This window comes from Sorex fumeus, unplaced genomic scaffold, assembly GCF_029834395.1.
Source record: "Sorex fumeus unplaced genomic scaffold, SorFum_2.1 ptg000054l, whole genome shotgun sequence".
Classification (NCBI taxonomy): domain Eukaryota; kingdom Metazoa; phylum Chordata; class Mammalia; order Eulipotyphla; family Soricidae; genus Sorex; species Sorex fumeus.
In genome coordinates this window covers 29223090-29244735 of record NW_026606111.1, presented here as the reverse complement: position 1 = coordinate 29244735, position 21646 = coordinate 29223090, and the positions used below count along the sequence as shown (strand labels likewise).

The 21646-nt window shown below is 41.6% G+C and overlaps 1 protein-coding gene across 1 annotated transcript in view; it reads right to left on the bottom strand.

Moving 5' to 3' along the window:
- Window positions 1-13102: 13102 nt before the first annotated feature.
- The window catches only part of SLC16A10 (solute carrier family 16 member 10), a 132489-nt gene continuing 123945 nt past the window's right edge, over window positions 13103-21646 (bottom strand). Inside the window, exons 5-6 of the mRNA XM_056125153.1 lie at window positions 16167-16395; window positions 13103-14293 (exon numbers count right to left, since the gene is read on the bottom strand). Coding sequence (XP_055981128.1) covers window positions 14064-14293; window positions 16167-16395 — 459 coding nt within the window. The 3' untranslated portion in view covers window positions 13103-14063. The remainder of the gene's footprint in view (window positions 14294-16166; window positions 16396-21646) is intronic.

Here is a 21646-nt window from a genome sequence, read left to right as displayed (position 1 = left end):
AGATAGGAGGATTAAGTCATAGGGAATCAATAACTGTCCGTGGTCAGTCCCCATGTCACTGGATTAGAAGAAACAGTGTAACTGTAGCCCAAAGTAATCTGCTACCCAAGATGTGGTTTCAAGATCTCTAGCCCTAATCCTGCTCACAATTCCATTGCAGATCTCTGAGCAGTGTGGTGTTAGGAGAGAAGGAAGGGCTTGAGCTACTTCACCCAGCTGGGGCCTCTGTTTTCTTTGGCTCTTTAGTCAAGAGAGACCATAGCTTACCAATGCTGTGTCACTATTTATGTGAGAGCAAAGGCTCATCATCATCTCTTACAGGCCCTCTCTCCAGTCCCCCAACACTTGGTCACTAAACCCTTCCCAATTTACTTCAGAAAGTTCTTCTGTATCAGATTCCTACTCTTCACTCTCATTCCCTTGGTTCTTGGTCCCCTCCTTTCTTCCTTAGATTATTACAGCACTTTCTTACAAGTTTCCAAATCTCATGTCTTGAAGGTCTTTAGGTGGTGACCTCTAAGGAAAATAAAGAATGATGAGTACCAGGACCTTATAAAGTAGGGTCAGACACTTGGAAGAGAAGTGTCGTTTGGGACATATATTCCACATTTAGTTGAAAGATTATATGCATATTGATTATTGAGTAGGATTTGTGCTACAAGTGAAAAAAAGATGAACAAAGGGCTGTGGGGTGGGACAGCTGTGGGGTGGTAAAGGCATTTGCCTTGCTTGTGGCCCTGGGCTCATCCCTAAGCACCTGCAGGTGTAGCCCCAAAACAAACCAAGGAAAGGGTTATGGGGGCATGTAAAGGCAGAAACTAGGGGCTGGAGCGATAGTACAGCGGGTAGGGCATTTACCTTGTATGCGGCCGACCCAGGTTCGATCTCCCAGCATCCCATATGGTCCCACAGCACCGCCAGGAGCGATTCCTGAGTGCAGAGCCAGGAGTAACCCCTGAGCATCACTGGGTGTGACCCAAAAAGCAAAAATAAATAAAATCTGCCAAGCTTTAAAAAGATAATAAAATAAATAAAGGCAGAAACTAATTCCACTGGGGAGTTGATTCTTCTGTACTTTTTGGGACACTATTGTAAATAAGGTTTGGTTTTGTTCTGTTTCTCTTCTAGTTTATTGTTTGCACATGAAAGTGCAACCAATCTTTGTGTGTTGATTTTATAACTTTCATTATATTGGTTTATTGTTTCTAAGAGGTTTGGTTTTGGTTTTGGTTTGGGGGCCACACCCAGCATGGCTTACTCTCTACTCTGCACTCAGGGGTCATTTCTGGCAGTGCTAGAAAATTACATGAGATACCAGGTATCAAATCCTAGCCGGCCATGTACAAGACAGGCACCCTACTCTCTGTACTGTTTTTTCCACCTCTCATAATAGGTTTTTTATTTTTGAGTCTTTAATGGCTTATATGCATATTATCATGTTATTTGCAAATATTGATAGCTTAACTTCTGCACTGACGTGTTTTAACAGGATCATGCTGGCTACAGAGGCTGAAAGAAGCAAGGGAAGAGAACAAAGAACAAATGAGATTATGATGGCTTGGGTCAGGGTTGGAAGCCTATAGGGTGGGGAAGAATTGTAAAAATGGGGAAAATCTGTATCTAGTTTAGAAACAAGAATCAGGGGCTGGAGAGATAGTTTAGGGGTTAAGGCTCTTGTCTTGCATGTAGTTTGATACCCAGATTTGATCCCCAGCACCCCTGGAGCACCACCAGGAGTGATCCCTAAGCACTAAGAGACAGGAGTAAGCCCTGAGCATAGCTGGGTGTGGAAGGCAGGAAGGAAAGGAGTAATTAAATGAGTAAAGATGGAAAAAGCGAGCCTGAGAGGAATTATCAGAAGCCACATTTGGTGTACATTCATTGGAGTATTCTTTTTAATCATCCAATTATAGAGTTTAGGCTGACAGATATAACATTCTGGAGTTAAAAAAAGAGATGGTCTATCAATATGTATGTAGTAATTTCAGGCAGGAAAGGATGAGGTCATCTATGGCATGAGTAGAGAAGAGACAGGATTAAAAAATGCAGCCATGATGTGCTCTCAATATGTAGAGGTTAGAAGGATGAGCAGGAACCAGCAAAAAGAGACTGAGGAGTAACTAAAAAAAGAGGGAGGAAAAATCAGGTAGTCCTGTTGTCCTGGCAACCAATGTAAAGATCAGAAATTGTCTCACTGCTAGCGATAATTCAAATAAAATAAGAAACGAAAAAATGGTGATTGGATTTGGTGATGGAAAAGTCAGTGTTAATCTGGAGAGAGGTTGGTTTTGGCGGGATAGTAAAGGCAAAATTCTGACTCCAAAGAGAATAGAAGATAAAGTTGTACAGTGAAAAGAACACTTTTTCAAGAATATTGTCTCAGGGGCTGGAGCAATAGCACAGTGGGTAGGGCATTTGCCTTGCACGCGGCCAACCTGGGTTCGATTCCCAGCATCCCATATGGTCCCCTGAGCACTGCCAGGCGTAATTCCTGAGTGCAGAGCCAGGAGTAGCCCCTATGCATTGCCGGGTGTGACCCCAAAAAAGTAAAATAAAATAAAAATTAAGCCTTAAAAAAAGTATTTTGTCTCTTGTTGAAAAGAATATTGAAAAGAATGAAATAATAGTTGCAGTAGTCAAAAAACAGGAAACAATATCCTAAAGGTGGATGGAATAATTCAATAGATATGAGAGATCTCGATTGAAGGAGCTAGAGATAAGAGGGAGGAGAAGAGGCTGGAAGTATTTGATTTGGTAGGAGTGAGGGTGCAGGGGCAATTTGCAAGCTGAATATTCAAAGAACTGATTGGAATTCTTCAGGATGCAGGAATTAAGTGAGGGAATGAAGTCAAGACAGAAAAGATCTGGTAGAGAGAACAGGGATTGGGAGGGAATGAAGAGATCAATAGGACAATGATCTTCAAGTTGAAGAGCAGGCCCAATGGAAATAAAGAAAAATGAAGAGACTGGAAGCTCAGATGGAGGAATATAAGTATTTAAGCTTTCAAATGGGAGGTAGGTTCCCAGCTAGAAAGAATGTGAGGCAGCTAGAGAGAAGACCACCAGGTGGGTGGTTCAAAAAGACACCAGGGCCAGAAAGATAGTATAGAGGGGAGGTGCTTGTCTTGCACACAGTCAACCAGGGTTTGGTCCCTTATGTCATATATACACCCCCTCACCGATCCTCCCAGCACAGCCAGGATTGATCCCTGAGCACACATTGGGGGGTGGGGGAGCAGAGAGGAGAGAATTTAAATCTTTTAGATTTAGATTCTTTTAGATTCATCTATAGGAGACAATGAGAACCTTCATTTGTAAAACTCTGATATTTTTATGCCCTTAGGAAAACCAGGCTTCCTATATACATTGGGATATTTTCTATAAAAATTATTTTCTTGGGGTTGCAGGGATAGTACAGTGGGTAAGGTGCTTGCCTTGCATGCACTCAACCCGGGTTTAGTTCCCCAGCATCCCATATGGCCCCCTGAACCTGCCCTGAGTGCTCCCCAAAAAACAGCAGGTGTGGCCCAAAAAACAAACAAAAAAAATTATTTTCTCAGGTGAATGGAGCGATAGCACAGTGGGTAGGGTGCTCGCCTTACAAGCGGCCAACATGGCCGACCTGAGTTCGATTCCTCCGCCCCTCTCGGAGAGCCCGGCAAGCTACCAAGAGTATTCGATATGCCAGACACAGTAACAACAAAGTCTCCAATGGAGACGTTACTGGGCCCGCTCGAGCAAATCGACGATCAACGGGAGGGCCTTTACCTTTACCTTTTACCAGGTGAATGAACTTTATCTTGCTTCGGACAGGGAATAGTTTGCCATGTCCATTCTCCTGGTGCCCGCAGAAGCCCCCAGAGACATGTGTGCTGGCACCTCAGTACAGGCATGTCAACATCTGATATGCTGCAAGTTCCAGGTTGTTGGGTTCAATGTAGAAAACCTCTATAGCAACATTCAGTACAACTAAATATAAACTACGATTTTCTTTGTAGTTAGGACTCCACAAATCAAAAAAACGAGAGCTGAGTGTGTCTCTAGTGGGTACTCCACAGTGTCAGGGGATTGTTTGGTAGTTGTAATCTGAGCCTGGTTCTTAATCAGCCCAGGAAACTGTCAGTGAGTATGAAGACATCTAGTACCAGAAGAATTGGAAGATTTAGTCAGTGTAAGTTAAACAATGTAAGTCAACTACAGAGAGAGTGTTAAGTGGAAACGAGGAATGGGTGGGAATGGCAGAATCAACGAGGGGAGACTGTCTGAGCTTCTGAATTATATAGCTCCTGTTTCTTATCCCAGAGAAATGGCAGGAGCTATATATTTCCATATATAATTCATGGTAATAGTAGAAAGGAATTGTCATTAGCTAACACAAAATCCAGCCTCCTAATAGGAATAGAAAGATACTTCTGGGCATCTTTTACCTAACTTAAATTTATAAAATACTCATAAAACAGAGCTAAGGCAGTGTCTATAGGAGCAGGATTGGGTTAAAACCTGTAGTTCCCACTTCATTTGAATCCTGCTTTCAGAGGCTCATGAACATTAAAATGAACTGAGTTACATAGCTTTAACAATGCTTATTTTTCTTTTATTCAACAGACAACTTCTTTCACATCAGCCATTTTTCATTCTCCCACCTCCCCAGGAAATTCCCTAATGTAAATCACAAGCCCTTGTACACATTTGCTATATTTTTTATTATTGCATGTACTGAGAATATTATATTGTTCCACAGTAAAGTGATCTTATCTTCCAACTCATTACAAAGCTCCTTACAATAAACAGGTTTTGGTTATCTGTACTAAATTTCACATTTAAAAAAATCAATTATAAATTACACAGTTTAAAATTACTTTTTTAAAAAAGTGGGTGCTAAAATGAATATGATCAAAACCTGCATAATTCTTTCACAAAAGGATCTATACTTAAGAAGCAAGTATTCCCCCATGGACGTAGAAAGAGGCAAAGTCACACTGCTGTGGGCAGGGCACACGTGGAATCATTTCACTAATGTCCAAGCAAAAGATGTTTTCCTAACTTTCATAATATGCAAAATAATTAAAAAATGAATGTTCAGATAAATAAAGTAAGCTGACATGGAAAATGTCATATTATGTCAGGAGATATTTAAAATATCGGAGCACACTCTCAATAATACTGCAGGGTTCAGTTTATTGTAGCTGTAATTCATGTAAAAAGAAACTACTAAGAGAACAAACTAGCAAGCCAAGTTTATTAAGTATTGTGCAATGTCTTTACAATCTTAATTTCTCACATCACAACATATTACCAGTTACATCAGAAAGTATTATTGAAGGAATATTCAATCTCATTCTACTGTAACTTCTGATTAAAAAGCCCCTATTCACCCTCTCCCATATGTAACTCAAGGTAATAGTAGAAAGGAATTGTCATTAGCTAACACAAAATCCAGTCTCCTAATAGAAATAGAAAGATACTTCTGGGTATCTTTTACCTTAAATTTATAAAATACTCATAAAACAGAGTTAAGGCAAAGTCTATAAAAGCAGGATTGAGTTAAAACCTGTAGTTCCCACTTCATTTGAATCCTGCTTCCAGAGGCCCAGAGATGCACACGGTATTACTGGGTGGGTATCAACTGGTCAGCTACAGCAGTGATGCTCAGAGCCTTTGATAAACCCAAATAATTTGATAAGCCCAAGAATTTCTGACAAAGACCCTCATCAAGTCCTTACTGATTTTGATATCTGTTAAATTCAGAAGATAAACAATGGTAGTTTCAGTGAGAACTTTTGTTTGTTTGTTTGGGGGTCACTTCTGGAAGTCCTCAGGGCTTACTCCTGTTCAGGAATCACTCCTGGCAGGCTTGGGGGACCATATGGGATGCCGGGGGTCATATCCCCATCCACCATCCAGCAAGGAAAGCACCCTACACACTGTGCCATCCTCTAGTCCCAGTCAGAACACGTTTTTTAGAAGTATGTAACTCAGGGGCTAGACTGATAGTATAGGAGATAAGGTGCTTTCCTTGCTGATGGCTGACCCAGGTTTGACCCCCAGCATCCCATATGGTCCCCAGAGTACCACCAGGAGTGACCCCGAGTGCCGAACTAGGAGTAACCTCAGACCATTGCCAGGTGTGGCTCTAAAACCAAACCAAACCAAAACAAACCAACAACAACAACAAAACACCCAGCCAGATTTTAAGACTACTCGACTACCCACACTCCCAGTTTAAGCCTAAAAAATAGCATATCTACTTAAAATGCTCAATGAATCTATTTATATATATGAAAATAAATATGAAAATATACCTATTTTTCACATACCCTTAATTGCTAAGTACTCTGAATAGATAACTTCATACTAGAAACAGGAAGTTCTTAAAATTTCTTTTTATTGAGGGGCTGGAGCAATAGTATAGGGGTGGCATGTTTGCCTTGCACATGGCAAACGAGGGTTCAATCCCAAAGTGCTGAGTCAGGAATAAGTCCTGAGCAACACTAGGTGTTGCCACCCTCCAAAATTTATTCTTATTAAGACATATTGGACATATAACATTGTATGGAATTTTTAAAAAGTTATTACCTGGGGGAGGGGAAGCCAGGGAGACCGGCTCAATGGTGGAGCACATGCCTTGCATGTGTGGGTCCCTAGGTTCCATCTCTGACACCAACAAAATGCAATTAAGTTTGGGGAATATATTTACTAAGTTTTCATCTGATAATCATTTTTTTCTAAGTTTCATATTTTAAAGCCTTTCCTTATATGTTAACAAAATTATATACTTCTATATCAAAGAGTTCTATATCAATAGATCCATACTAGCTACTTTAGTTCAATAATTTTTTATAGGTGAGATTTTTTTCTTTTATATGTATTTACAAAAGGAAACATATATAATACTGCTACATCCACATATCTATTTTGTTATATATACTTAAGAAAGAAAATTATTTTGAAGAGAACAGGAAATCTAGCACCAAATTTATCCTAATTTTTCTTTGGTTGCTTGAAAAAAAGAAGGCACCAAATATACAGACAAATCATAGCCTGGAGTCTAAATGCCCCAAGTTTTTATAAGAAACCCTTAGTCCTGAAATAACACTCCAGTACAATATGAACTATGTAGGATATTTTTACACATTATCTTCTATATGAGACTATATTTTTAAAAGGTTACAATATAAAAGATTTCTTTAAAATGTTGAATAAGTTGACTCTTCTAATAATAGATATTGAAAAGTATTACTGGGTACAAAGTAGTCATGTATCAAAGACCCCAAATAGTATCTCAGATCTAATTTGATTTCTAAATGTCATTTTATATTGATAGTTTGATGACATACATTACATTTATGATGAGACTGACACATGGTCCTCCCGTTGTTCATCGATTTGCTCGAGCGGGCCCAGTAACGTCTCCATCATGAGACTTGTTGTTACTGTGTTTGGCATATCGAATACATCACGGATAGCTTGCCAGGCTCTGCCGAGCAGGCGAGATACTCTCGGTAGCTTGCCGGGCTCTCCGAGAGGGGCAGAGGAATCGAACTCGGGTCAGCCATGTTGGCCGCTTGTAAGGCAAATGCCCTACCGCTGTGCTATCGCTCCAGCCCATATTTATGATATTCAGTTCTAAAGTACTCTTCTTACAGCAGTAATGTTGAACATCCAGAAACTTCTTTAATAAGTCTGGTAACCTTGTGGATTAATTTATGCACTATCTTCACACTCAATGTTATTTTCACAAACTCCAGTACAACAAAAATTCATTAACACAGTTCCTCTTCCCAAGAGAATAGCAGTAGGATAGTGGTGCCTTTCTAGGAAATTTAATCTGTAAGTTATAAGGTTAAGGCACAAGCATACAATCTAGTGTCCATGATCATCCATATTCCTGTCAAATAAAACACAAATGAAAATAAAATCTTATCTGCAAACTGCGAAGGGTAATTTGAAAAAGCACTAGTGAAGCATTATTATATCTAGATTATCATCTTCTGTTCTTTCCTCTTACAATTTATCATAGGCTACATTAATGTTTCTTTTTAAATTTTATATCCATTTATCAGAACAAAGTACTTGAGAAATTGTTCAAATATTCTGATGCCCTTAATCAATGTCTTGTACTTTAATCCCACCCATAGTCAGCGCTAGCTCCCTCGTGATGAAGTAAGAATTGACTATGCTTAGCTTTTAGCTGGACCCAGAAAACTGAGGTAGGAGGACTATCCTGATCAAGTGAGTGTCTGACCAAGTTGTTGGAAAGGGTTTTGTTTCATTCCCAATGTCTTTCCAACTTACTGATACAAATATTGGAGTCTTCCATTTTTAAGTGAGGTAACCTACTATAATATTTTATATCTGTCATGAATAGTACAGGATTTCCTTAAATGTATAGAGGACAATCTGATTAGTATTGGCTATTTTTAAAATTATAGTTAAAAAAAGACAAGAAGTATACTACTTTGTCCCAAAGCTTCAAGGTTTCTTTTGCTACAATTCAGTGATATAGCAATCAGCTGTTGCATGGGTCTTTTTTTTGTCTCAGAAGAGTCACTGGATAAAGTCCGTAGTTATGGTATTTCAGTAATTTTTGTTGCTGCAGGTTGCACATTTAGCCATGGACCTTTTTGGCCATTTAAACTGTAATCTGTCACCTTATAGTGTATTTATAAACCAAATATTAGTTCCTGCCAACATATCAAATGATAAACCTGGTCTGGCCATGAACTGATAATCAGCAAGGAGCTGTTTGTTGTTACTCTCCAATGCTCCTAGAACCATCTCAAACTCTAACTGTAGACAGTATGTTTCCCTTACATCAGTCATCAACAAAATCAGTTAAGTATGAGCAGAATTTATTGTTAAATCAGTAAAAAGCAAGTCTTTCCTGCTATGGTGTGTTCTTGTTCCACACTACCACATCACCATTATCTATGACAAATGGCTCTTTTTCTAATAAAAAGGCAACAGTTTGCATTTTTCTGAGTCAGCTAAAATATGCACGATTCATTTTTCTTCTAGCTAAGAGGCATTTGTCTTTCAGACTTGAAAAAATACAGACTCAACACATTGGAAATAGCAAGTCTTTAACTTAATACAATTATTCTTTTGTGTTTATGCCCTGGAAATTTTCAGGAACTCCCTAAAGAGTTTAAAATACATTATTATTTATAATAATTATTACATTATTTTTACATTATTGTTACATTATTTATATATTTTAAAAATTGGAGCTAGCTAGCTAACTAAGTTGTACCTTTCCTCCTGGAGTTCTAGACTCTGGGAAGTTCCTCTATCACCGTTTCTCCTTATGTTTACCCAAGTTTATCGGAAATGTGGGGAGGCCCTAGGCCTCCAGGATGTGCTCACAGGACAGACTCAGAACAACTTTACTAGAATATGAAAGTCAAAGTTAAAAAAGTATAAAAAAAATTATGCTTTTACTCCTCAATGCATTTACTTTAAATATTTAAAAGGTTTTATATGCTAGCACATACAAATGCCAATGAGATGAAATATTACTTTGCTCAAATTTTAATCACATCATTAAAAAAAAAGGTTCACTGGTAGATGCATCATTAGATCTCTAAATTGAAGGCGTGATACAAGCTAGTTTCTAGGTTACACAAAACTGGATCAGGCTTGCTTCTCTGAAATCAAGCAACTAATGTAGCTCAGCACCCAGGAGCACTGTGTTAGGATGTCATGGACTTGTTGGCAGATTTTTGATGGAGAGGGGAAATATGGATAAAATAAATGAAAGACTGACAAGGACGGAGAGAACATAAAGGAAAAAGAAGCCTGTGGAAGTACACAGCCAGGAACCCCTCAAAGCTCCTGGTGTTCTAGGTTGCTTTTACCGGGAATCTCATACCAATTTCTACTGATTTAACACAGAAAGTCATCAAGACCAAGAACTGTTTACAGTTAGTGAAAATTAAAATGTCTCAAACGCAACTGGAAGAATCAGAATTGCCAGAAGTCAAGACTGTTTATAACTAGGCACATATACTTAAAAGTACAGGAGCTGAAACTAATGGTGCTAAAGATTTGTCTTCAGGGAAGAGCCCATGAAATCATCTGTAAGTATGCATCCACAGGTAATAAAAGGGCCATGAAATATAAATGAAATCTTACTTCTATTTGTAACTTGAAATTGAAACTCAATACAAGAATTATGCAATGCTCAGTGAAAATCATAAGTCAGGCTGTCAACTGAACATTACAACTGATCAGAGATTTATAAATTTTGAGTAAAGTGTTAACTAGGTAGTTTATTCAGAAATATATGGATCCCAACAAGATTCACTTTGTCAAAATTTAACCCAAAGGTTTCTGGAGTATCCTTGGGCATCTGATAAAACTATCTGATCCAGAGTTTCTGAAAAGAACACTAGGTCCCCTTCTTAGGTCAGTTGCCCTCAAATGCCAGAAATTTTGTAATTTGATAATTTACTGAGTCCTATCAAAATTACAATGCCAGGAGTGATAGTTTTTGTTTTGTTCTGTTTTGGGGCCACACCTAATTTGCTCAGGGATTACTCCTGGATTTGTGCTCAGAGGTCACTACTAGTGGTGTTTGGGGATTCAAACTGGGGTCAGCTGAATGCAAAACAAGCAACTTTAAATCCTGTACTATCTTTCTGGCCCAGTAATGGAGTTCTTTAAGTATAGATACTGTTTTATTCATCAATTAGACTGGAAAACACCTAAGTATATTATTATACACAAATATTTGGAGATCTAAGTTTTATTATAAACACTTATCACTTTTTTCTTTTAATATGGAAACTAAATCAACAAGACCACAGCTTTGAGACATGGACTGCTACCTTTCTCTCCCTAAAATCAGCCAAGTTTTGAAATAAAAACTTTCAGAAGTACTCTTTCTGTAAAACTGAAGCAGTCAGTCCTTTAAGATTCTGTACCAGGGGTTGGTGAGGGGTGGAGCACATGGCTTGCATGTGGGAGGCCATGAGTTTGATCCCCTGCACTGCATGCCCACCCATCCCCTCAATCCAGCACCACAGTGCCCACACAGCACTGCAACACTGGCCAGAGACCCTGTGAGTCCCCACACCCGGGGTCGCCAACTGGACCCCCAACTTCTGAGCACACTGGAAGACCCTTTCTGTGTACTCCTGCATAAATGAATCCTAAAGTAATAAAAGATGTGCATTTTATAAACATTTGAGGAGCAGTCTTATAATTTTGCTGATCTCAAAAGCAATGATGAAGAAGAAAATTAATTTTTATATAATTGGATATGAATAAAGAACCTGATATCATTTTAAAATACATTTATAGAGCATTAAAATAAGAACATGAAAGGGCAGTATGACCAAAATGTAGGCTTTTCTCTCTCTTTCCTTTCTTTCCGTCTTTTTCTTTCTTTCTTTCTTTCTCTTTCTTTCTTTCTTTCTTTCTTTCTTTCTTTCTTTCTCTTTCTTTCTTTCTCTCCTTCCTTCCTTCCTTCCTTCCTTCCTTCCTTCCTTCCCTCCCTCCCTCCCTCCCTCCCTCCCTCCCTCCCTCCCTTCCTTCCTTCCTTCCTTGTGTTTGGGCCACACTTGGTGATACTCAGGAGCTACTCCTGGTTCTGCACTGATGAATTTCTCCTGGAAATGCTCTGAGACCATATGGAATGCCAGGGATTGAATCTGGGTCTGCTGCATGCAGGGCAAGAGCCTTACCTGCTGTACTATCTTTCCCGCCCTTAGACTTTCTTTTTTAATGCAATATAACCTTCCCCCAAATCTGAAATATACACATATGAAAATATTTCAACTCTGTATATGAAATAGTATACTGCCAAATTATATTACCGAGTGCTCTTTGTTTTTTCCCCTATCTATAACATTTTAGTTTTTTTTATTCTAAATACTTTCTAAATGACCTAAAATCCTATTAAGAAGAAATTTTACTTTTAGCATTTACAGTTTGAGCTTTCTAGATTGAGATGAGAAAACTGATACTGAAAGGAAGAATCTAGAGTGTTCTAGTGTTAAAAGCAGCAGTTCCTTTTCTCCAGACCCTTTTATATGTTGCCAAGCCCCCAAACCACTACAAATCTGTACACTTTCAAGATTTCTACATCCTCATCTGGAAACAATGAATGGAAAAACTTTGCCTACAGAAACAATGGAAGCAATAGAGAAATGAAGAGAATTAAATTTCTCTTCCTAAAGAGAATTGAGAAACAGATGGATCCGGAGGTACTTTAGATAAGATATATTTGAGAAACACCTAATATACATATATAAGATTTAAATAAACTTTGAATATTGGCAACTTTAAAAGACTTAATGTAAAATGATTATGTATGGAAAGTGTTCAGGTTTTTTGTAGATGAGCATGGGTCATGGCATCACTTTGGTTTTGTTTATTTTTTTATGACTTTAGTTTTAATTTTAGGTGCTAAAAACTAAAACAGCTTGGGCCAGAGAGATAGTATAGGGGTTCAGGTGCTTGCTTTGCACGTGGATGACTAAGGTTTGATAGTGGCATTGCCACGGTCTGCTGAGCAGTGCCAGTCATCAGTCCCGAGGACGGAGCTTGGAGTAATTCTTAGGCACTACTGAGTCTGGCCCAAAATCAAGACCAAAAACAAAACACCAAAAACTCAAAAATCTCCAATAGGAGGGGCTGGAGTGATAGCACAGCGGGTGGGGCGTTTGCCTTGCACGTGGTCGACCCGGGTTCAATTCCCAGCATCCCATATGGTCCCCTGGGCACCGCCAGGGGTAATTCCTGAGTGCATGAGCCAGGAGTAACCCCTGTGCATCGCCGGGTGTGACCCAAAAAGCCAAAAAAAAAAAAATCTCCAATAGGAAATAAGACTAGGAATGCTCAAGGGGAGCACTTGAGGAAATAAGTATGAATTAGAAGTTGTGTGACAAAACTTTAAAAATGCAGAGTTATTTCTTTGTAAAAGCACTTTTCGTGCTGGAGATGTAGCTCAGCATAGCCTTGCATGTGTGTGGCACAGGTTCAATCCCCAGCACCACACTCACACACACACATGTGCGTGCGCGCGCACACACACACACACACACACACACACACATACGAAATAATAATAAAAGTGCTTTTAGTCAGTCAAGATCCATACATTTCATAAACCAATTTAATCGATTGTTTCTTCAGAAAGATACTTCTTCATGAATACAAAGATTCTCCCCACAATCTGTGCCAGGACTGCAATGTGAGAGCATGCTCAATTAAGGTTTTGTTTAAATAACAGGTCCCAGTGCTAACAAGTTCAGAAGTCAGAAAAATTCTAAGTTTAAAATAGCCAGAGTATCTTCAATTCATTCCTTTTTACTTTGCTGTTAGAATTCAAACAAATTCAGAAATCAGGGGTGTTTCTGGCTACTTGAGTAAATCGCACTGCAAGTCCAGAGGGAACAGATGGAAAAAATGCCGGCTTTCTAGATTTCCCTGCCCTTTCAAACAGGATCCTTTTAATCTCTCATCCTAATTCTGAATACGTTTTTTGTTAGCTCTGAGAAGGACCCGGACACTGGAACAAGTCACAACCACTTTCCATTGCTTATTTAACAGTAAGCAAGCTGCTTCAACACAGCTTGAGGTTTAGAGCAAGCAACTGTTATCTAGAACCCAGACTTAATGGATAATGTTTTTCCAAATAGCAAATGAAATTAAAAGAGATACCAAAACTAAAAATACCATCTGTGACTACAAACAATATTTCCAATCCTAACCAAACTGTAACCCTTTCAATATAGCTTGAGGTATTTAAAAATATTTTACAAGCTAAACAGCATTCACAGTTTCCAAAGTTGCTTTTTACTGAGATAGCATCAAATTCTCTCACTATTTGAATTTCAGGACTATTTCCATGTACAAGTCTCTGCCCTCAGACCCATGGAAATACCAAACTATTCAGTGGCAGAAAATGGTTCTTGTGGTGATATGGGTACTATTTCCCAATTATTGTGCTATTCCTAGGATATGATTAAAAAAATAAGAAATTTGCAATTCATATAAAAGGAAAGCTTGCTTGAACTTCTGAAGGCAAGTCCAGTCTAGTGGAGGTATAGAAGACATTAAATCACAGAGTCAGATTCTTTCTTAAAGATTCCAGAAGAGTTCGAAAGTGTGTTCTGGTTGTCCAGCATTTTCTCCATTTTTTCTCCTTGTGTGGTGATACCGGTATCTCTTTGCTTCTTACTATGAATCCACGGGATAAAGCAAAGGATAGTACCTCCGATCAGGGGTGGGATCCCAGCGAGGTAGAATGCCACGTCATAGGCACCAAGCTTGTCCCGGAGTAACCCTAGGAAGGGAGAACATTGTCACCATAAATGAAAAAGTGTGGCTTATTGGGGGTGGGGGCTCACAAGTCCCACTGATAGCCCAGACCCGCCTAACAGCTTTATCTTGGGAAGACTAGTTCAAACAGCATCGCAGATCAGATATTTTTAAGGAAATGGGTCTGAAGTATGAACCTTTTATGACAGGAGGAAGGAAAAGGTCCTTTATCTATAATCTTGTCCTAGATTACAGGTCTCACAGATTTCATACCAACCATATGACTTGGGAAAAATTTCGCAACCCAACTTAGACTTTCTCAAGTCCCCAAGAGTTCATTTGAGGTATTCTGAGACTCTAACAGAGGGTGTAAAAGCGTGTATTTCAGCTGAAGGTGTATGGATCGTCATATTGAACATTATTTCATGCGCCATAGACCAATAGGCCCAAATTTCTCTTGGGCCTATTGGTCTGTAAAGAAACATGACTGTTTAAAATTATAATCCCTGGGGCTGGAGTGATAGCACAGTGGGTAGGGTGTTTGTCTTGTACGCAGCCAACCCGTGTTCAATTTCCAGCATCCCATATGGTCCCCTGAGTACTACCAGGAGAAATTCCTGAGTGCAGAGCCAGCAATAACCTCTCTGCATCGCCACGTGTGACCCAAAAAGCAAAAAAAAATTAAATTAAATTAAAATACCAAAAACTGGAGAGATAAAATAGCAGTTAAGTTGTTTGCCTTACACATGACTGTCCCAGGTTTGGTCGCCTGCACCGTTTATGGTTTGCAAGTACCAATAAGGGTGATCTATGAGCCCAGAGGTAGGAATAAGCCCTGAACACTGCCAGGTGTGGCCCCCAAACAAAAGCAAAAATTATAATCCAAATACTAAAAGATTATAAATATAAGAGAATGAAAAAAGGTTGTTTTGGAAAGATACTAAGGCATTTTTTTGGGGGGTCACACCAGCATTTGCTCAGGGGTTACTCCTGGCTCTTCACTCAGGAATTACTCCTGGCAGTGCTGGGGGACCGTAAGGGATGCCAGGGATCAAACCTGGGTCAGCCGCGTGCAAGACAAATGCCCTGCCCACTTTGCTATCGCTCCAGCCCCAAGATACTAGGACATTTTAGAAATACATTAAGAGAAAATATGAAGGTCCTTGTGAGTAACATCGAAACTAGATTTTCAATAATTTATACAAATATGTCACAAATACGTCCTGGGCTCCGCTTCTGAGAACAGAGTACTTATTACTCTAATTCAACTAACGAAAGTGAGGATTTAAAGTTATCTTAGGGTGAGAGAGCACAAAGAGCTGAGTGCAGGCTTCCCTGAGCACTGCCAGAAAGAACCACGCTGCCGGACAGGGCTCTCAAAGCAAACAAAAAGTTTATCTTAGAGTTTGGAACTTCTGCAACTTTTACTATACAGTTTTCTGAAATCTCTAAGGAACACATTGTACTGGATATTTATGTGACTCTGCTAAGTAAACAGCAGGGAATTTAACCAGTTAAATACCAACACATTAAAAATAAGTATATATCCTGGATAGAAGTCTAGCATAATATGGCACAGAAATATGGTTTTCTTGCTCACTAAATCACAGTGTCTCACATATAACTGAGTCTTTTATCCTTACTTATGAACAGTAATGATTCTGTTTGGCTCAGAACCCTCTGGTAAGATCAGAGCTCCATGCTGCCCAATGTGTACTGTTCTGCCAGCTTTGAAAACCGCCTCTATCTCCTTTATTTTTGGTCCATTATCAGTCAGTTCTAGTAGTACATAGAGTCAAAAGACCCATAATAAGTAAGTCATAATATAATTTACATATACTGGGGGTTAAGGCCTTCGGTAGAAAATGCTGTGAACATAAATACCAGAGAATGGTTACCTGCAATGGGTGGACCCACAGTCATGGGTATAGACATGAATCCGAGCAGAAATCCAATGGCTTGGGAGACTTCCTGGGCACCAACTAGCTCAAAGGCGATGGGGGCCATTATGGAAATGAAGCATCCATCGAAGAGACCCATGATTAAACACACAGCAATGAGGGCCCCGAAGATGTTACATAGGGGAATCATCATGGACATCAGACCAATGAAGATAAAGGAGAGTACCTAGGACAGATATCACAAAGGAAATTCAGCCCTAGGGAAAAGTGAATGTTAAATTACTGAGCAACATGTTTCAGGTGGTTTAAGTTGCAACAAATGAGTCACTACTCTCCTGCCCAGGTCAGTTCTTAGTTTTTATATATATGTCTCCTATAATAATCTCCCCAAAACTTCCCTAGCGCTTTCTTAACCTACTATTAAGGGACGAAGAGAAGTATTTATATATCTATATATCTATACTTACAATTGAGCCTGTGAGTTCTCTAAGGTCATACTCTTTATACATAGAAGTCATCTTTGAATCAATAATTATAAAGTTTAAGGATCTCATGCTTGATCAGGACTCAAAACATATCGTCTCAGATTTTTAATAACTCATTTTTAACATCATCTCAGATTCATTTAGCAAACAATTTTTAAAATTTCACCTTCAAAGTTATATGCCATTGATTGAAATTCAAATTGACTGGAGGAACTGAGCGACTTTTTTCTTAACCAGGTGAGCAAAGTGGTCACAGCATGGACTTGGCTATGACAGTGACTAAGTGGCTGTGTGTGTGTGTGTGTGTGTGTGTGTGTGTGTGTGTGTGAGAGAGAGAGAGAGAGAGAGAGAAATGCGGGAGGCTCAGTGTGTGTGTAGCATGCAGGAGCCCCAGTGTGTGTGTGTGTGTGTGTGTGTATGTGTGTGGCATGCAGAAGCCCCAGTGTGTGTGTGTGTGGGGGGGGGGGGACATGCAGGAGTCCCAGTGTGTGTGTGTGTGTGTGTGTGTGTGTGCGCGCGTGTGTAGCCCTAGCACCAACCTCCACAAATAGAAAGAAAGAAAAAAGTGCAGCCTCTTTTGAACCCCTTTTTCTATGGTGAAAACATGTTCACTCTCCTTGTCTGGCCTCAGCACCCCACAGCGTGGCTGCTCCCCTTGCAGGCTCCCACACTCCATGGACAGTATGAACCCTCCACTCTGTGTCTCTGTCACAGGAGGGGTAGCACTGTGGGAATGCCATCAAGAGCCCCAGTGTCTGCTCTCCCATTACTGAGTTCTAAGTTCCAAACCTCAAAACAGTCATACTTCTGAAAGTTACCTATTAAAGATACAAATTCGGGGGCCAGAGAGATGGTACAATGGGTAGGGCTCTTGCGAGCATGCAGGTGATCCACGCTTGAACCCTGGCACCCAAATCTGAAATAGTTTTGTGGCAATAAGGAAGACAAGGGGGTAGGGGGTTGGGGAGAAAGACAGCACTTGGGTCAAGGGCACATTTTATATGTGTGGAACCCTGGTTCCATCCATGGCATCATATGGCATCATATGATCTCCCTCCCTCCCCCTCCTAGCATTGCAGGGCCTCAACCTGCACTGTCTTCTCTGCTTGGCTGCATATCCCTGGGAGAGGCCCCCAGTCTCCCCCACCCCTGAAAGCCCTCTCAAGGAAGACATGTCTGTGAGGAAAGTCAGTACTCTCGATGAAGTGCATGCCCTTTGCAGTGATTCTGTATAATAAGATTCAGTCACCCCTTTTGAATGGTTGGGCTCCGCATTTTGAATGGTTGGGCTGAAAACAGCTGAAAACCCAGGGCCCAATGGAAGATTAAATTCAGAACTCTAAAGCGAAGGTGTGAGACACCCTCCCTGGACCTCTCGGTATATATAAACAAAGATCTTTCATTAGAACAACTAGGGTCGTCTTCCTTTTTTTTGTTCCCCCTGGTTTTGGGGCCACACCTGATAGTCCTCAAAGATCTGGCTCTGAATTCAGGAATCAGTCCTGGTATTGCTTGGGGAAATCCTATGGGATGCCAAGGTTCAAATCCGGATCTTCCACATGCAAGCAAGGCAAGCAGCCTACCTGCTGTACTATGGCTCTGGCCCCCAGGGGGTTCTTTCTTTCAGCCTGCTCCAAATTAGGAGCATTTGATGGGCTAATAAAACACACACCAGCAGTGTGCTTGACGCACTGGGAAGCCTCGCTACAGTCCTTTGCTGGCTGGCTTTGCAGCTACATTTGACCCTGCTGCTGTGGGCCCTGCATGACTGTGACCCTGTGAGAAGTCGGGAAGCGTGTTCCAGACTTGTCTGTGCCTCAGAACTGGCCTCATGCAGAGAGGAGGAATGTCTGAACAAGAGCAAGCAGGAAGGTTTGCTAGAAGCGATGGGAGGAAGGAGAGCCCCAGGACCCCCAGAGCCCAGCCTGTAGAAGCGAGCCAGGGGCCAGGCTAGGGCAGGGGGCAGCAGAGACAAGAATCAAGTCCCCATCCCCCATGGAGCATTTGCTGGCAGGGAAGCCAAGACAAAAGCAGTGAGTCTGTCCCGCGGGCGGCTCATCCCAGGCCTCCCCCGAAGGCCCTTCGCAATGTGAAACGCTGTCAGTGGCCTCGAAGTCGCTGTGTTCCATGGGCTGTCACCAACACTGCACTGTGTGTTGGTGAAAAAAAAAATCAGCTAAGACTTCAAGAAATCAGCCTGTGGCTGACGGTTCATCTGAAACAAAATCCCTTCTCACTAAGAGCTGTGGAACTGCAGACCGAACATGGGCAAGCCAGGGAAAGTTGCCTTCTCCTCAACAAACATGGATTAAAATGAGCCCCCAGAGTTGAAGAGATAGCATAGGGGTTAAGGCACTTGCCTTGTGCATGGCTGACCCCTGTTCAGATCACTGTGCTGTATAGGATTCCCCCCCATGCTGCCAGGAATATGCCCTGGGACACACACACACACACACACACACACGCACGCACACACACACGCACACACGCACACACACTGGATGGAGCCCCCATCTCCCATTCCCACCCCCTCCCATGTGATAAGTGATGAAATAGCTTGGACTGTTGGAGGGAGAAACAGTGCAAGCTGCTTTGGAGTGAAATACCAGAACATAAAAACACCCATAACGTCTCCCTCCAGTGGCCTGCTCCTCTTGTGCAGAGATCCCCTCACAGGCCTTTCTCCTCTGCTGCGCTCATTTTCCTCCTAGTACCCCAGCCCCTGTAGGTTTCCTATGTCAAATTGGACCTCAGCATTGCCAACCAAGACTCAGTCAACCAAGTCAACCAAGTCAACCAAGACTGAAGGAAAACTTCACGAGCATTTCCAAGGTGTACTTTTTAATCTGCCTCTCCTAGCTTTCCAACCTCTTCCCACGCCAGGCTCCTCCTCCTGGAGTTTCCAGGCACATGCCTAGCTTCCCTGTGAGTCTTGTTCCTAGAGCCCAGGGAACATGTCTATCTGATGCTCAGAGCATCCTGCCAGCCCACATCGGTGCTGAGGGCACAGCTGAGGCTCAACAGTTTGAATGGATGAAAGCTGTCATACAGTAAATTTCCACTAGAGGGCCCCCTGACACTGAAAACAACACCAAGAGTTCCTTTAAATGTTTGTGACAGTCACTGGGAAGTATTCATAAGAGGAATGATCAAATAATGTGTATTTTATAAAGTGTGTGCTACCATCTGCCCACAATTCCGTCTGTGTACCAGATTCCTTCCTGTAGCTATCTGACTGTACCTGTACACACAGACCACCCCTCAGTGTGTGTGTGTGTGTGTGTGCGTGTGTGTGTGTGTGTGTGTGTGTGTGTGTGTGTGTGTGTGTCTCAGGGGGATATCTGGTTTCCTGATCCTCACAGGTCACATCTCTAAGTGGAACAGTGATGAGAGCTTCTCTGCAGAGATGAGGCTTGAAGAAGATGATGGGGAAGCGTTCAAGTGAATGTGGTTCTTTATTTTAACCAATCAGCGAAGATTACTTCATCTCTAATAAATGCCTGTTCCATTTGCCATCCTGTGCCCAACTTCCAAATCCCTAGGCTCTCCTTCCAGGCTGTTCAAATGCTGCCTCCCTCTCGGACAGTGAGCAGTACCTACTCTCCTCCCTCTTCCTCCTGTGGCCAAGACTTTGCGCTAAGCTGTCTGTCCACAGCTCCACAGAACTATCTCATTTAGAGGGCACCAATGTTACTGCTACGTCCAGTGAGAACCCCTTAGCCTGAAGTGTCTTGGCCTCTCACCAGCTGAGTCCTGCTTTCCCCCAACCCACCTGTCTGTCCAGCCACTCCCTCTCAATCTGCCTCATACAATCAAGTCCTCTGCTCTCCCTACACAGGCCAGGATGCCCAATTCCTGCTCCCCAGATACTCAGGAACTGCTGACTCACCTTTCCATAAGCACCTCCAACTTAAACATGGCAAAAGTTAACTCAAAAAATTTTTTACTGAATGGTGGATCTCGATCAAACTGTGTGGCCATCTGCTCTGTTCCCTGAGTCACAAGTTTCAGATCCAGCTGCCGTGGCCCCCATCAAGACTCCAACTCCCTGTTTTCCTCCCTGTTTGGTCCCAATAGCCCTTCCTTGGTTCTTTCTGTCCGGGCAACTTCAATAGATACCCAACTGGCTTCTCTAGTCTCTACACCAAAACCCAAACCCCCCCCCCAAAAAACACCCCCACCAGCACACACATATGCACAAAAAAAAAAAACTCCAGCTTCGCCGAGACATAAACTCAACATGCCATAAAATGCACCCACTTAAAATGTAATGTTCAGTGGGGCTTAGTCCATGAACCAGGTCAACAAGCATAACACCTGATTTTATTTTACTCATTTTTTATTTTAAAAAATTAAAATTAAAAATTTTTTTTGCATTTTCATTTTTTGGGGGGGAATCACGCTCAGTAATGCTCAGGGGTTACTCCTGGCTCTACACTCAATTACTACTGGTGGTACTTGGGGACCATGTGGGATGCCAGGGATCAAAACTTGGGTCAGTCATGTGCAAGCTAACACTCTACTCGCTGTGTACTATTGCTTTGGCCCTGTCACACCTGATTTTAGGATCGTTCTCTCACCCATAAGAAACCCCACAGCCAGGTGCAGTCTGCAGCTTCTTGCCTTCCCCAGCTCCCGGGAAAACTCTGCTGCTACAGAGCTGCCTATGCCAGGTCAGGTCTTGGAAATGGAATCACAATATGTCACACCTTCTCCCCCCCCCCCCCCCCCCCCCCCCCCCCCCCCAGTGACTGGACTGAGTTTCTCCCATGACTGGGCTGAGTTTCTCCGGTCCTGTTGCTCTCTTGCTTAAAACACTTGCATGACCCCTGAGAGACTTCAGGATTGAGATCGGTCCTCTTCTGCACTCATAAAGACCTCTCCCAGCCTGGTGTTGCCTATCCCCATGCCAGGCAAGCCTCTGTCTCTGTCTATTCTGTTCAAACGCCCTTTCCCAGCCATGAAACAGCTAGAGCCACTGCAGGCTACAAC